A 12,346-nucleotide genomic window follows, 5' to 3' on the forward strand; every position below is an offset into this window, starting at 1 on the left:
ATCTTTAATATGCAAATTTTCTAGAGTCGTAATATATAAAAATAATATAAAATAGATTCAATTAGTATAATTATAAAACTTTTAAACGCTTTTTTCCATTTTTGCTTATATTATACTTCACCCCAAAAGTAATAACATCGAAAAATAATATAAAATTGATTCAATTAAGATAAACATACAACTCTTAACATACTCTTATTTTTGCTTAAATTCTCCCTCACCCTTCTTTTTATCAAACCAATAATTTATCAAAGAAAAAGCTTAAGAAGCAAAAAGAGTTAAAGGAGACAAAATAACATCACATTTAATTTGTGAAATAAAATGGACTAATAATAAAATGGAATACAAATTTTTTAAAATATGTAAAAATCCGATTATGGATTGGACTGCATTGGTTAATTTTTAAATTAAAAAAAAAAAAAAAAAGTCTTCCCCATGAAGCTCAGCTCGGCTCAGCTCAGCTCGGCAAAGTGGAAGCTTGACTTGGGCTCAAACTTGGCTCGGTGTCGAGTTGAAAAAGTCGGGCTCGAACTTGCCTCTAGATTAATTTAAGCTCGAGCTCAACTTATTTGTAGGCTCAGGTTCAGGCTTGGATTGAAATTTATAAATGACCTAATAATAATAATAATAATAATAATAATAATTTCATTCACCTATTTTGTTTTAGATTGAAATGTTTGTTTTTTTCCTTGCATGGTAGAGTCAATATTAGACTCTTGGATTGGGCTAACTAAACATGTCTATTAATATATTCATTATTAAGATTCTTATCGAGCCTAATAAATAAGCCCATTCGAACTAACACAAGTCGAGATGTGCTCATGACTCTCTTATAAATGGAGTCTAAAAATTGAATGTCTATCTTGCTCTTATGAATAAGCTCTTACTGAGCCGAGAGCCGCTTGATTCATCCAAATTTAATAAATAAATAAATTTAACACCGTTCCCCGGAGGAGTGTAAAGTCGCAGAGACGGAGCTTGGCGCGCGAGAGATCTTAGGGTTTCCGTTGTCCGTGATTTCTCTTTTCAAGTGGACATCTGAAAGTATGGGATCTCAAGAAGAGGAAGTTGACGAATCACCATCAACTTGAATCTCGCGGTTCTGTGTCAAGTCCTAATTCGTTGCCTCGTTTGAATCTACTTCTTCCTCCTTCTTCTTCTGAGCTAATTGTGATCATGTTGGATTTCTAGGAACATGATTTGAATGCTGAATTAAGGGTAAAGATGTTGTCTTTGGATGTTTTTACGATTTGGTGTTGATGTGCGTTATTGTATGAGTTATGGAGTTGCATAATGCTTTAAAGATGTATTTTGGGTGTGAACTGAACTGAATGATGATGATGTAGTGAGTGAGTTAATCATGATTATTCCATTCTACGATTACATAATTAGGAAAATAAGATTTTGTTTAGTTATTTTCTTCTTCTATCCATGTTTTTATTCTTCGTTTTTAGGATTTTCCGCGTTTTCGTGTAGAAACTCCGCTTATGTTCCCAAGTTTACACTGTGGAAATGCGACACATTGGAAGAAGGTCTAACCTGCGGTTTTTCTCAATTCTGCTTCGTACCCAGTTCACTTCAACATGTGTTAACTCCGCTCAACATGTCAATACGATGACTAGTTTTAATTTCAGGCCTTCTGATACTGGAACTCTGACAGGTCCCTTGGCCTTGAGTTCTGGGTTTGCTATCCGGTTCTCTTCTTTTGCTTTCTCTAATTATGAGAATCCAGTGTTCCATAAGAATAAAGTAGAAGATAGTAACTTTTATGGTGATTATGATGATGACGATGATGACAACAGTGATGAAGATGCTGCTTTTGATGATGCCACTGTTGGGGCATTGAATGGAGCTGATAATAGTCTTGCTTGTGATGCAAGAACCATTCTTAATGCAGTACGAGAAGCAGGGAACAGTAGTCTTGAACTGAAACACAAACTTGAGCAATGTGGTGTTGCTGCTTCATCGGAATTGGTTGTGGAGGTTCTTTCTCAGCTTCGCAACAATTGGGAAGCTTCATTCACCTTCTTTCTGTGGGCTGGCAAGCAGCCAGGCTATGCGCATTCTGTGCATGAGTACCACTCAATGATTTCTATCCTTGGAAAAATGAGAAAGTTTGACACTGCATGGGCCTTGATTGATGATATGAGAGGGGGTAAGAACGGCCCATCACTAGTGACTCCTCATACACTCTTAATTATGATCAGGAGATACTCTGCTATGCATGATGTGGGGAAGGCTATAAACACTTTTTATGCTCATAAACGGTTTAAATTTGATGTCGGGATTGAGGAATTTCAGAACCTTCTAGGTGCTCTTTGCCGATACAAAAATGTGCAAGATGCTGAGCATTTGCTATTCTGCAACAAAAATGTGTTCCCATTTAATACCAAGAGCTTTAACATTATACTCAATGGTTGGTGTAACGTGATTGGTAGTATGCGTGAGGCAAAGAGGTTTTGGAGGGAGATGAGTAAGAGACGAATTCAGCATGATGTTTTCTCATATGCAAGTATCATATCTTGCTATTCAAAAGCCAATCATCTGTATGAAGTGCTCAGGCTTTTCAAGCAGATGAAGGATATGAGTATTGAACCAGATATAAAAGTTTACAATGCAGTCATTCATGCTCTTGCAAAGGGTAGCCTTGTGAAAGAATCACTCAATCTTTTAAGAACAATGGAAGAGAGGGGTATTACTCCAAACACTGTTACTTTCAACTCTCTACTCAAGCCTATTTGTAGGTCCCGGCGAACAGATGAAGCTAGAGAGATCTTTGATGAGATGTTGCGGCGGGGACTGTCCCCTACAGTTCGCACTTTCCATGCCTTCTTTCGTATTCTAAGGACAGCAGAAGAAGTGTTTGTGCTCCTCGATAAAATGAAGAAGCTGGGCTGCCCCCCAAATAATGACACTTACATTATGTTGATTAGAAAATTTTGTCGATGGCGCCAGCTTGAGAATGTCTTCAAGTTATGGAATGAGATGAAGGATAGTGGAATTTGCCCTGATCGTAGCTCATATATTGTGTTGATACATGGGCTTTTTTTGAATCAGAAGTTGGAGGAAGCTTACAAATTTTATATTGAGATGATAAAAGAAAATCTATTGCCAGAACCAAAGATGGATGAGGTGCTTAAGGCTTGGGCAAATGGTAAACAAATGTCAGATGACCAGATTTCAGATTTAAAATGTCAAGCGGATTCTAGTCAGTCAGGAAAGAAAACTGAAGTTACCTCGAATAAATTTTATCAGGAAAGGGATTTTCGCCGACTACCTGAAACTAAAAAGGTTGTAAGAGAGCGAGGATTTTCTTTCTGGGAGCAGTAGGTTCCTCTTTTTTTTTTTTTTTTTCTTCGCTTGGGGAGCTGTAGGTTCTTGCATGTTAATGAACATCAACAGTATTTTCTTTCTGGAAGCAGTAGGTTCCTCTCTTCTTTTTTTTCCCCGCTTTGGGGAGCTGTAGGTTCTTGCATGTTAATGAACATCAACAGTATTTGTTGGATGTGTAAAGTTAACCAAGCTAGTCAGCAACTCTCAGCTTCAAGTTGTTGCTAGACTCACAAAGGTACGTGATTTCTCTTTGCTCATTTGGTTTACCGGGTGCATTATAATTCAGTCAACTCTTTACCAGTTTACTGGGTGCATAACAGTTCAAACCAGCCCAGGCTTTGAGTGGTTTCATTTTCATTAGCAATATTTTATTTGGCAACCAAATGCACCACTAATTGTTCCTTTTGAAGGATCTTACAGACATGTTGGTTTATGAATTGTCATCTTCTTCCTCTCAATCAAGCATGAATGGATGCAGGAGGGTAGCTTTTAAGGCTTTTGAAGCTAATGAACCGTCGCGTGAACATGCACACTAGGAAATGCAAATGAACATATCCATGCTATATGCAATGCTATTTCCACAAATAGGTCAGTTTTATTGATTCTGATGTGACAGTTGCCAAAGTTTGTCCCGTGGAATTGAGAATGCTGCTAAGCAGGTTAGAGCTACTTTTGAGGGTGCAAAATCTACATATCCTTCTGCAGAGGGGATAATCTGTGTATTCACTGATGGATCTTGTGTATCAGTTCACGTTTCTGCCAAACTTATCCTCACATTTGAGTTGTTTATGCATGTTCAGTGTGACATGACATCCAAGACTGCAAAGAAACACAAGCAAATTAAACCAGTGCATCACAGATTCCATTAGTGACAAAATATTAATTATCGTAATTCTGTGGTTGAAGCTACATGTCCACTCAGCAGCACCTTGATGTTGTTTCTTCATTAACATAATCATAAATTGCGTCATCAGCTTAATCAGTCACTGGGGACTTAAAGTGGGGCGTGGTTGTCTAGCATCTGCAGTTTTTGCAGATTCTAGAATCTGATGCCAGTTATTTTCTGAAGTCAGAATGCTTCTTTGATGGCAGTTCAGTATGAAGTCGAATTATAATTCAAGTTTTGGCCCCTTCCGGGAATTATGAAAAAAGTTCCATTCATTTTCATCCGTCACTATGATGCAGAATGTGTTGATTCTTACTACTGAGAGACTATTTTGAATTTGGCCTGGACAATTTAACTGATGATAAAGTTGCTCTCAGTGTCCCTTTCACAACTTCCTCTTTTTCTTTCCTCTTGTTACTTATTTGTATGTCTCATTAAATTTATTAGCAACACAACTGGCATTTTATCAGTTTCGCCAGATAAATTATGGGCTGTGGAACAAATAGTGAAGCTTACCTGGAATACCATTTAGGTTTGTAATGAGAGCTGATTTTGCAACTGCAAGTATGTAAGGTACAATTCTTTAACATTGATCATTCCATGGCGTATGTTGGAGGAGGGAGTCTTCTCCTATTGTGGGCTGCTTGAAATAAAGAACATTTATATTAGAAGACATGAGTTTCAAAATAACATCTGGATAAATGTTTTAGAGTACTTGATCTGCTGATATTGTACCATCTATTAGGATTCTCTTTTAAGTAGTCATTAAGGCTTTATAAAAAATTGTTATATTATTCAACTTTATCAGTAACAGAAATCCCAAAGTATTAACCATTAATATGCTTTCTGTTTTAAGAAAAGGCACAAAGAAAAACTCTTGTTATTGATGTCATATACTGGCACTGCATTGATCCCATGTTCTCAAATATGACAAGAAAGCCTTATGGACTCCAAAGTGGATTTTGGGAGAGTAAATGTTCACCTTGCCCTATTATAAACAACAAATCTGCATTTTTTCTTACTTAAATATTTTAGTTAAATGTATACCTTCTGTTAAATATACTGTCCATGTCTTGCACTAGTTATTTTTTCCTTATTCCTGAATTGGTCTAGGGCCAGTTTTGGATGTAAAATGAACCTTGGAGTGACAACATATTCTTTTGCTGCATGTGGTGGGATATTGGCCCATTGCTCCTTTCTAGCTTCTCTTTTTCCCCCCAGTTCTGGTCTAAATTGTGAGGTATCAGAACACCGTTGCTTTGTATGGAATATGAATATGAAATTATGTTGCCTTTGTTTCCAAGAAAAACTGAAAAAGAAAATTCACTCTTATCCCAACATTTCTTTTTCCTTTCCTTGTGGGCATATTATGTTTGTTTTGTTCTTTGTTTATTTAGTTTAATTTTGTTTTGTTCTGTCGTTCGTTTTCTTAATTGTTTCATTTTTTATGGGTAGGGGGATTGTTTATGTGGTCTAGATACATATTTAGGATATATGATTAATTTTTTTCTAGTTAAATTTTTTTTTTGTTTTTTTTAAAAATAACAAAATATTGAGTTTTAATAGTAGCTGAAAACCTTTTTAATGTCTTCTCATGAGCCTCATGAATCATGGCTGATTTACTTGGAAGGGCTGAGATTAGTTTAGAGGACTTCTCAATTATTTCCCATAAAATAAACGAATAAAACCTAGTTGCATTTTTGGAACTTGTTAGCTTTTTTTCCCTTTTAGTTGTGATAGTCCTTTCTAATACTGCGGGTCTATATAAAAAACGTTGAGGTCGACATGACTAAAATTCAGTTGTGAGGTAAACAAGCATTACTCAGTTTATCTGAAAATTAGTTCTATTTTTGGTGTTGAATAGCTATTACACTACTTGGCTCATTTAATTGTCAGGTAGTTTTTACATTCCTACTAATCATTATTTGTTTATTTAAAATTGCATAATCAACATGACAATAGTTGTTTGCCTTTGCTTTTGATATCAATATTTAAAATGCAAGAAACACAAGCTATTACTGACATTTCCATCGATTTTACAACTTTACCAGTCCCTTATATTTGTGCCAATTGATGCTTTGACCTAATATACTCGTTCCAGTGTATGCACCCCTACTAAATTAAAATTAAAGATGTTTAACTATGGCAAACATGGATGTCCTTACTTGGCAATAATGATGCTGCCAATAGCGGTCCACAGTGGTGGTGTCTGTGGGGTTCAATGCCACATTATCATTTTTGTTTTTTTGTTTTTTTGTTTTTGTTTTTTTTGGGTTTTTTAACCCCACTGAAAGTGGCTTTAATGACAACCCTAGTTATCAGTGTGTGTTTGGATTAAATGTATATACTGAAACAAATATATTGGGTCTGTCTGTTAATTGGCGTAAATTAGAAGTTAGTGCTAAAGTTGGAAATTAATGAAAAGGTCAGTGATTGCTGATGTTTATGCTTGATATTAGAACATCATGTTGCTCTTTGGCCATAGTACCATAATCCTTACAAACTTCCAGCAATACCCAGCAGTAAGCAGTCAATTTTGCTAGGATCAGCTTGAACTCCAGGGGCACTGATAATATGTCCCAAATATTCTATTTGATTCTGACCAAATGCAAGTTTTTGCAGATGGTTGGTTTCCTAGTAGTAATGTCAAACTGTTGTCTGGTGAGATTAACAGCGCTGTAAACTAAAATATCGTTGAAGCAAATGAGGACAACTCACTTGAAAATGGCCTAAAATTTTCATTTCTTCTTGATAGAATGTTACTGGTTCATTTGTTAGCCCAAAAGGCATTACTTTTGGATTCAGTGGTCATGATGGCTTGTATAAGCTGTGTTATACCCTTCTTTTACTCTTGATCCAGTGGTATCCTGATCTAAGATTTATCTTATTAAAATTTTGGGCTCTGTGCAATTCAACCAAGTATTTTGATGTATGAAAGGTATTGGGAACTGACCAGTGTCATTTAGTTGCCGGTAATCTGCACAAAACTATCTGGAAACATTCATGTCAAACCAACAATGTTGCTGAAGCAAATTGGTTATTGCTCTTCATAGTAATTCCTGCAGGCAAGAATTTTTGTCCCAACTTTTCTATCCCCTTCTTTTGTATATATAAGGATATCTGTAAGGCTTTTGATTAGCTGAATTAACTTGTGGCATTGAGGGAATTTGATGGTCCACCCTTCTGTTAGGGGGTAACCGCTGAAGCTCTGAGAATGTGTCCTTCAATTCTTGGACTAACAAATCAGTAGGTATAAATTGAATAGAAACACACCAAATTCCATGAGTTTCTTTGCTTAATATTCATTTGCAACCCATATTACATTCACCGGAGAGTAGTACCCAGTTGAATTCTTTACCAAAAGCCAGTGTAGGCTTCTTGAAATCAAAAAGAAAATTATATTACCAAGTGTTCACACTATATTGTTGTGAAAGAACCATGTCTGGTTGAACCCAAACTTCCTTTACTAATCAGAAAGCATTTCACACTATTACAGAATTTTTGAGCAGAAGTTACATTGCTATCAAAATTGTAGGCTTGTAATGACTTGCAGCAGTTGAATTGATTTTCAATGAGCATCTCATGTTCTTTTTGCTTCAATTCATTAATTCCGTTCAATGATTTAATATGGCAGAAAAGGGGCTTCATGCTGTGCAAATATGTCAAGGAACCTATATATGTATTATGTATTCCTACATTCTGAATTTTGTAACTTTCAAAGAGTTTATTACAACTTGTCACAAAATGAGCTATTTAAATAGAATGAAAATATTGCTGTGAAAAAACATCAGCAAAGCTATCAAAGAGTTGGTCACTCCGTGTAATCCAATAAAAAATTCAAACAGAATGAAAAAATTGCTGTAGCTGCAAGGACACCATCTACATGTACAAATATGGAGGACTTGTTGGTTAAGCAACCCAAACTAGAGTTTTGGCCTGGATCAACGCCCACCAACTACTGAAATTTTCTGGCCTCCAGAAAAAGAATTATCTAGAATATAATTGAAAGATGGAGTTGACGGTGGCCACATAAAAGCAGGTTTCTCAATGGGAACAAGCGGGGGAGCCGCTTCCCCTGTGAGAACCTGCAAAGCAGTTCTCATCGAGGGCCTCTGGTGTGGATTGGGATGGGAACAGGCTAACCCCAACATAAGCAAGCACTCTGCTTGGGCCTGTTCAAAATCCTCATTCAATTGGAAATCCACAACGTCAGTGATCCTTTCCCTTCTATAATATTCCCATACCCAATCCACAATGCTGTTGCTGAAGTTATTCTGCTCATTTTGATTTCCAGGCTTTCTTCCACAGACAACTTCCAGTAAAAGAACACCAAATGCATAAACATCAGTTTCTGCAGTAGCCCTGCCAATATGAAAGCTTTCTGGAGCCATATAGCCAGGTGTTCCTGCTATCTCTTTGGTCGAGTGGTGTGTGTTTTCATGATGTTGAATAGTCCGAGCAAGTCCAAAATCTCCCAAGCAAGCATTAAACTCAGAATCCAGCATTATGTTGCTGGCTTTTATGTCTCGATGAAGCACCCTCTTCGTGCACCCATTATGGAGATAATCGAGTGCCCTGGCCACTCCGCAGATAATATGGTGCCTTATTTTCCAGCTGAGTGTTGGATCTTCTGTACATGGGTTTTTATTGCGAAATATGAACTTTTCTAGGCTTCCATTTGGTTTGAACTCGTATACAAGAAGGAGCTCATTGCTTTCATGGCACCACCCAACTAATTTTACCAAATTTTTGTGATGGAGGTTGCCAATTGTTTTGACTTCTGCTAAAAAATCTTGCTTCCCTTGCTGTGAATGCTTTGAAAATCTTTTCACAGCTACATCCATATTGTTTAAGAATCCTTTGAAGACTATCCCAAACCCTCCTCTCCCTAGTTCATTCTTTGAGTTGAAATTCCCAGTAGCAGATTTAAGTTCCTTCAGATGGAATTTTCTGGGAGCCATTGCTGAATTCTGAATTTCTAGATCTATCATTGGATCCTCAGTTTGTTCCTGCATCACCTTGTATTTCCTTTTCCGGAAAAAGCAGTAAGCCAAGCTGCCTAATAAAATTACCAGTATTATTGGCAACACGATCCAAACCCATGTAAGGTTAGATGAATCTTCCCCCACTTCTGTACTGGTGAAATTCCACGATCTTACACAGTTGAGCTCAGTCTGTTCTCCAGTCGAAGCTGAAAATCCAACAAAAACCATCTCTGGAAGATGTTTTGGAAGTTCGAATGGCTCCGAAATTATTGGATTTGTCATGTTTTCTCCTGTTCCATTAGTCATGAAAACAAAAACTGTCATTATATTTGATTTCCCATTGTATTGCACACTAACAGTAACATCAGCACCACTTGAGAGATTGACTCCATGGCTGCCTAATGGGACTTGCCTGAAGGAATAGATGCTATTTAAATTCAAACCAACGTGATTATCATCCACATCTTCTGGGTAGCTCTTTCTTGTGTCAAACTCTACTGCAACTATGTTGCTTACAGAGGATCCATTTGTACTCCCGTTCACAATCCCAAGCCATTGCCCTTCACTCTTATCTGGAATAGTTGTGTCCCCAGTTAAGATGAAGGCCAATCCTTCTCCACCAGGATCTGTCTTTGGAGTGATGTTGACTACGAAGGTTGAATTGAATGATGCGGCAATGCCTCTCTGTCTGCTCCACAACTTGAATGGTCGTTTATACCAAACTCGTCCACTCAACTCCGATATATCATCTCCAGTAATATCAGGCGTCACTTGAATGGCGTTTTTGACAATATATGAATGCTCAGTAAAAGTGAAATCTTTCGTATCTTCTTCCTTCTGGAAGGTTGGATAACTGAAATTCAAGCAATTTGCCTGAATAAAAGCGCCATGCAAGAGAGTTGCCATCAATAGGAGCTTGGCAGCATGATCAAAGCACTGTGAGTTATTGACACAAAACATGGTGGGAGAATAGGCCTGTCAAGATGAAAGCAGTTGACAATGGTTTTTAATATGAGAGCTGCAAAAATATGAAAACAGAGTGGTCTTTAATTCATATGCTGCTTGTGTTTGTATATGCTGAACAAATAAGGGACAATGATGATGTGCAAGAGGAATTCAAGGCTCAGGCAAGTACTTATATATAGAGGAGAGGGGGAATTCAAGGCTCAGGTAAGTACTTATATATAGAGGAGAGGGATACTTCCTTGTTCTTTACCCCTCATGCAATTCTCATGTTTGAAATAGTAGATAACTGCATTGTTCTCTCTCTCTCTCTCTCTCTAAATTAAGATGTAAATTGCATTTTATTTGTGTAGCCATGATACTAATTCCCTGACCTCTTGACAAGTTCAAAGGTGGAAGATTCATTGGCAGCAAGGCCATGTGGTCTGTCCCATTGGCTTGTAGGAGAAAGGAATAATGCGACCAGTAATAGGGAGGAATTTTCTTTAGTCAAAATTAATGCAAACTTATTTAGAAGACTTTGTTAGAGTCAAAACTAAAATGGCATATAATGGTGGTGGACTTCCATCCTAAACACCCCTTGGATGGAATGAACCTTCCCACTCAACCTAAACTCAAACCCCCACATCATGATGTACTTGGAATGACCCACTGTAATCTTTTTGGACATCATTCTGACATCTACAGGTTATTTCTGTGCTGCTGAAAGTAGCTCCTAAGCTAAAAGAAGCTGTGCTCCCGGAAGAAGAAAAGGAGTGGTGAAATATGGTAGAGGTGCACTCACAGACATGACCAGGTTATGAGCTATGTCTGCCAAAAATGACTTGTGATTTTTGAAGACCTAACTAGGTTGCAAAAAATGGGTTGACGGGTTGGGTTTGGACAGGTTACAAATAGGTTGAGATTAAATGGGTTCAGGTTTGGATTGATCCGTTTATTTACAGGTAATTAATTTATAAACCCAAACCCGTCCGTTTAATAAAGGAGTACTCGTTAAGCACCCATTTAAAAATATAATTTATTTATTTTAATTTTTTCTTTAATATTTCAACAAAGTTGACTTAATTTTTTTATTAAAAAACTACTTTAAAAAAAAAAACAGCCTAAAAGTAATTGTAAACAAGTACCTGTTTATCATTATCGTTATTATATTGTACTCTGTTTGGGATTTTTCTGTGCTATTTCATGGGCAGATTTTGTTGAAAATGGTTCATTGGACGGCTCACTCCACGCAAGAAATTGGAGAGGTGGAAAATGTGAGGAAGGAGGCCATGCTGCATTATTGGACAATTCAGCAAACCTTCTCTTCTGGTACGCACATATACAGACAAAATTGCATATTCAACTCGGTGTTCATTCCCACAACCCCAAAAAATACTCTCTATGTAGAGAAAAATTAGAAGTGTTAAAATTCTTTTTTCCGTGCTAGCTCAAAATACCGAATTGAATCCGTCTTTATATCCCTTTATTTATGTAACTAGCCATCCGACGCACGTGTCACGGGTTGAATATTTCACACCTTTGTGAATGGATCCTACGGCGCTAACTAAAGCCTTCTTGTTTAACCTGTCAGCCTATCATTTACCACGATTCACCCATAAAACACTTTTATTGTCATTCAAGCAAATATAAGCGAAAGTAGTAAGCAACTTATGAAAATAATGACACTTAAGCAGTAAACATTGAAACAACGTAATTCATTATCAATACCTTCTTAACATTGTGTGTCTAGCAAGTAGGATTGTACACGATTCGGTGCGGTTCGGTTTTGGTCAGAACCGAAAATCGAACTGAAATTTTTGGTTTTGGGATATTTTCGAACCAAAATTATGCTTTAATTGAAAACAAAAAATGTGGCTGTTCGGTTGCGGTTTTTCAGTTTTAAACCGATTTTTTTTACAAAAAAAATATCATTTATTTTTCATAAAGTTGTTGAAAATTTATTGAGCATTTTAATTTTTTATAGGGACTCATAATTTTAAAAAAATAAAATTTGTTGGGCATTTTTAACAAAAATAACTTTTATTTTTCATAAAATTCTTAAAAATTTATTGAGTATTTTTATTTTCTATAGTGGCTATATGGCTATATTGCATGCTATATTTATACTAGCCATATTATATATATATATATATATATATATATATATATATCTTATATAAATCGGTTTGGTTTCAAC

At 36.6% G+C, this 12,346-nt stretch overlaps 2 protein-coding genes across 3 annotated transcripts; one reads left to right on the forward strand and one right to left on the reverse strand.

The window, feature by feature from the left end:
* The first annotated feature begins 802 nt into the window (after positions 1–802).
* LOC131168657 (pentatricopeptide repeat-containing protein At5g15010, mitochondrial-like) lies at positions 803–4,595 on the forward strand. Of its 2 annotated transcripts, none has more exons than XM_058128265.1 (2): positions 803–1,218; positions 1,455–4,595. In XM_058128265.1, exon 2 carries the CDS (start codon positions 1,513–1,515, stop codon positions 3,328–3,330), a length of 1,818 nt encoding a protein of 605 aa, XP_057984248.1. In that variant the 5' UTR covers positions 803–1,218; positions 1,455–1,512; the 3' UTR covers positions 3,331–4,595. The 2 variants fall into 2 exon arrangements, with proteins under 2 accessions (XP_057984248.1, XP_057984247.1); XM_058128264.1 differs by having other exon boundaries at positions 1,477–4,595.
* Positions 4,596–7,970: 3,375 nt separating this feature from the next.
* Positions 7,971–10,339, reverse strand: LOC131168197 (probable L-type lectin-domain containing receptor kinase S.5). Its single transcript, XM_058127482.1, has one exon. It carries the CDS (start codon positions 10,162–10,164, stop codon positions 8,161–8,163), a length of 2,004 nt encoding a protein of 667 aa, XP_057983465.1. The 5' UTR covers positions 10,165–10,339; the 3' UTR covers positions 7,971–8,160.
* Between the last annotated feature and the right edge of the window lie 2,007 nt (positions 10,340–12,346).

Source organism: Malania oleifera, chromosome 11 (genome assembly GCF_029873635.1).
Source record: "Malania oleifera isolate guangnan ecotype guangnan chromosome 11, ASM2987363v1, whole genome shotgun sequence".
Classification (NCBI taxonomy): Eukaryota; Viridiplantae; Streptophyta; class Magnoliopsida; order Santalales; family Ximeniaceae; genus Malania; species Malania oleifera.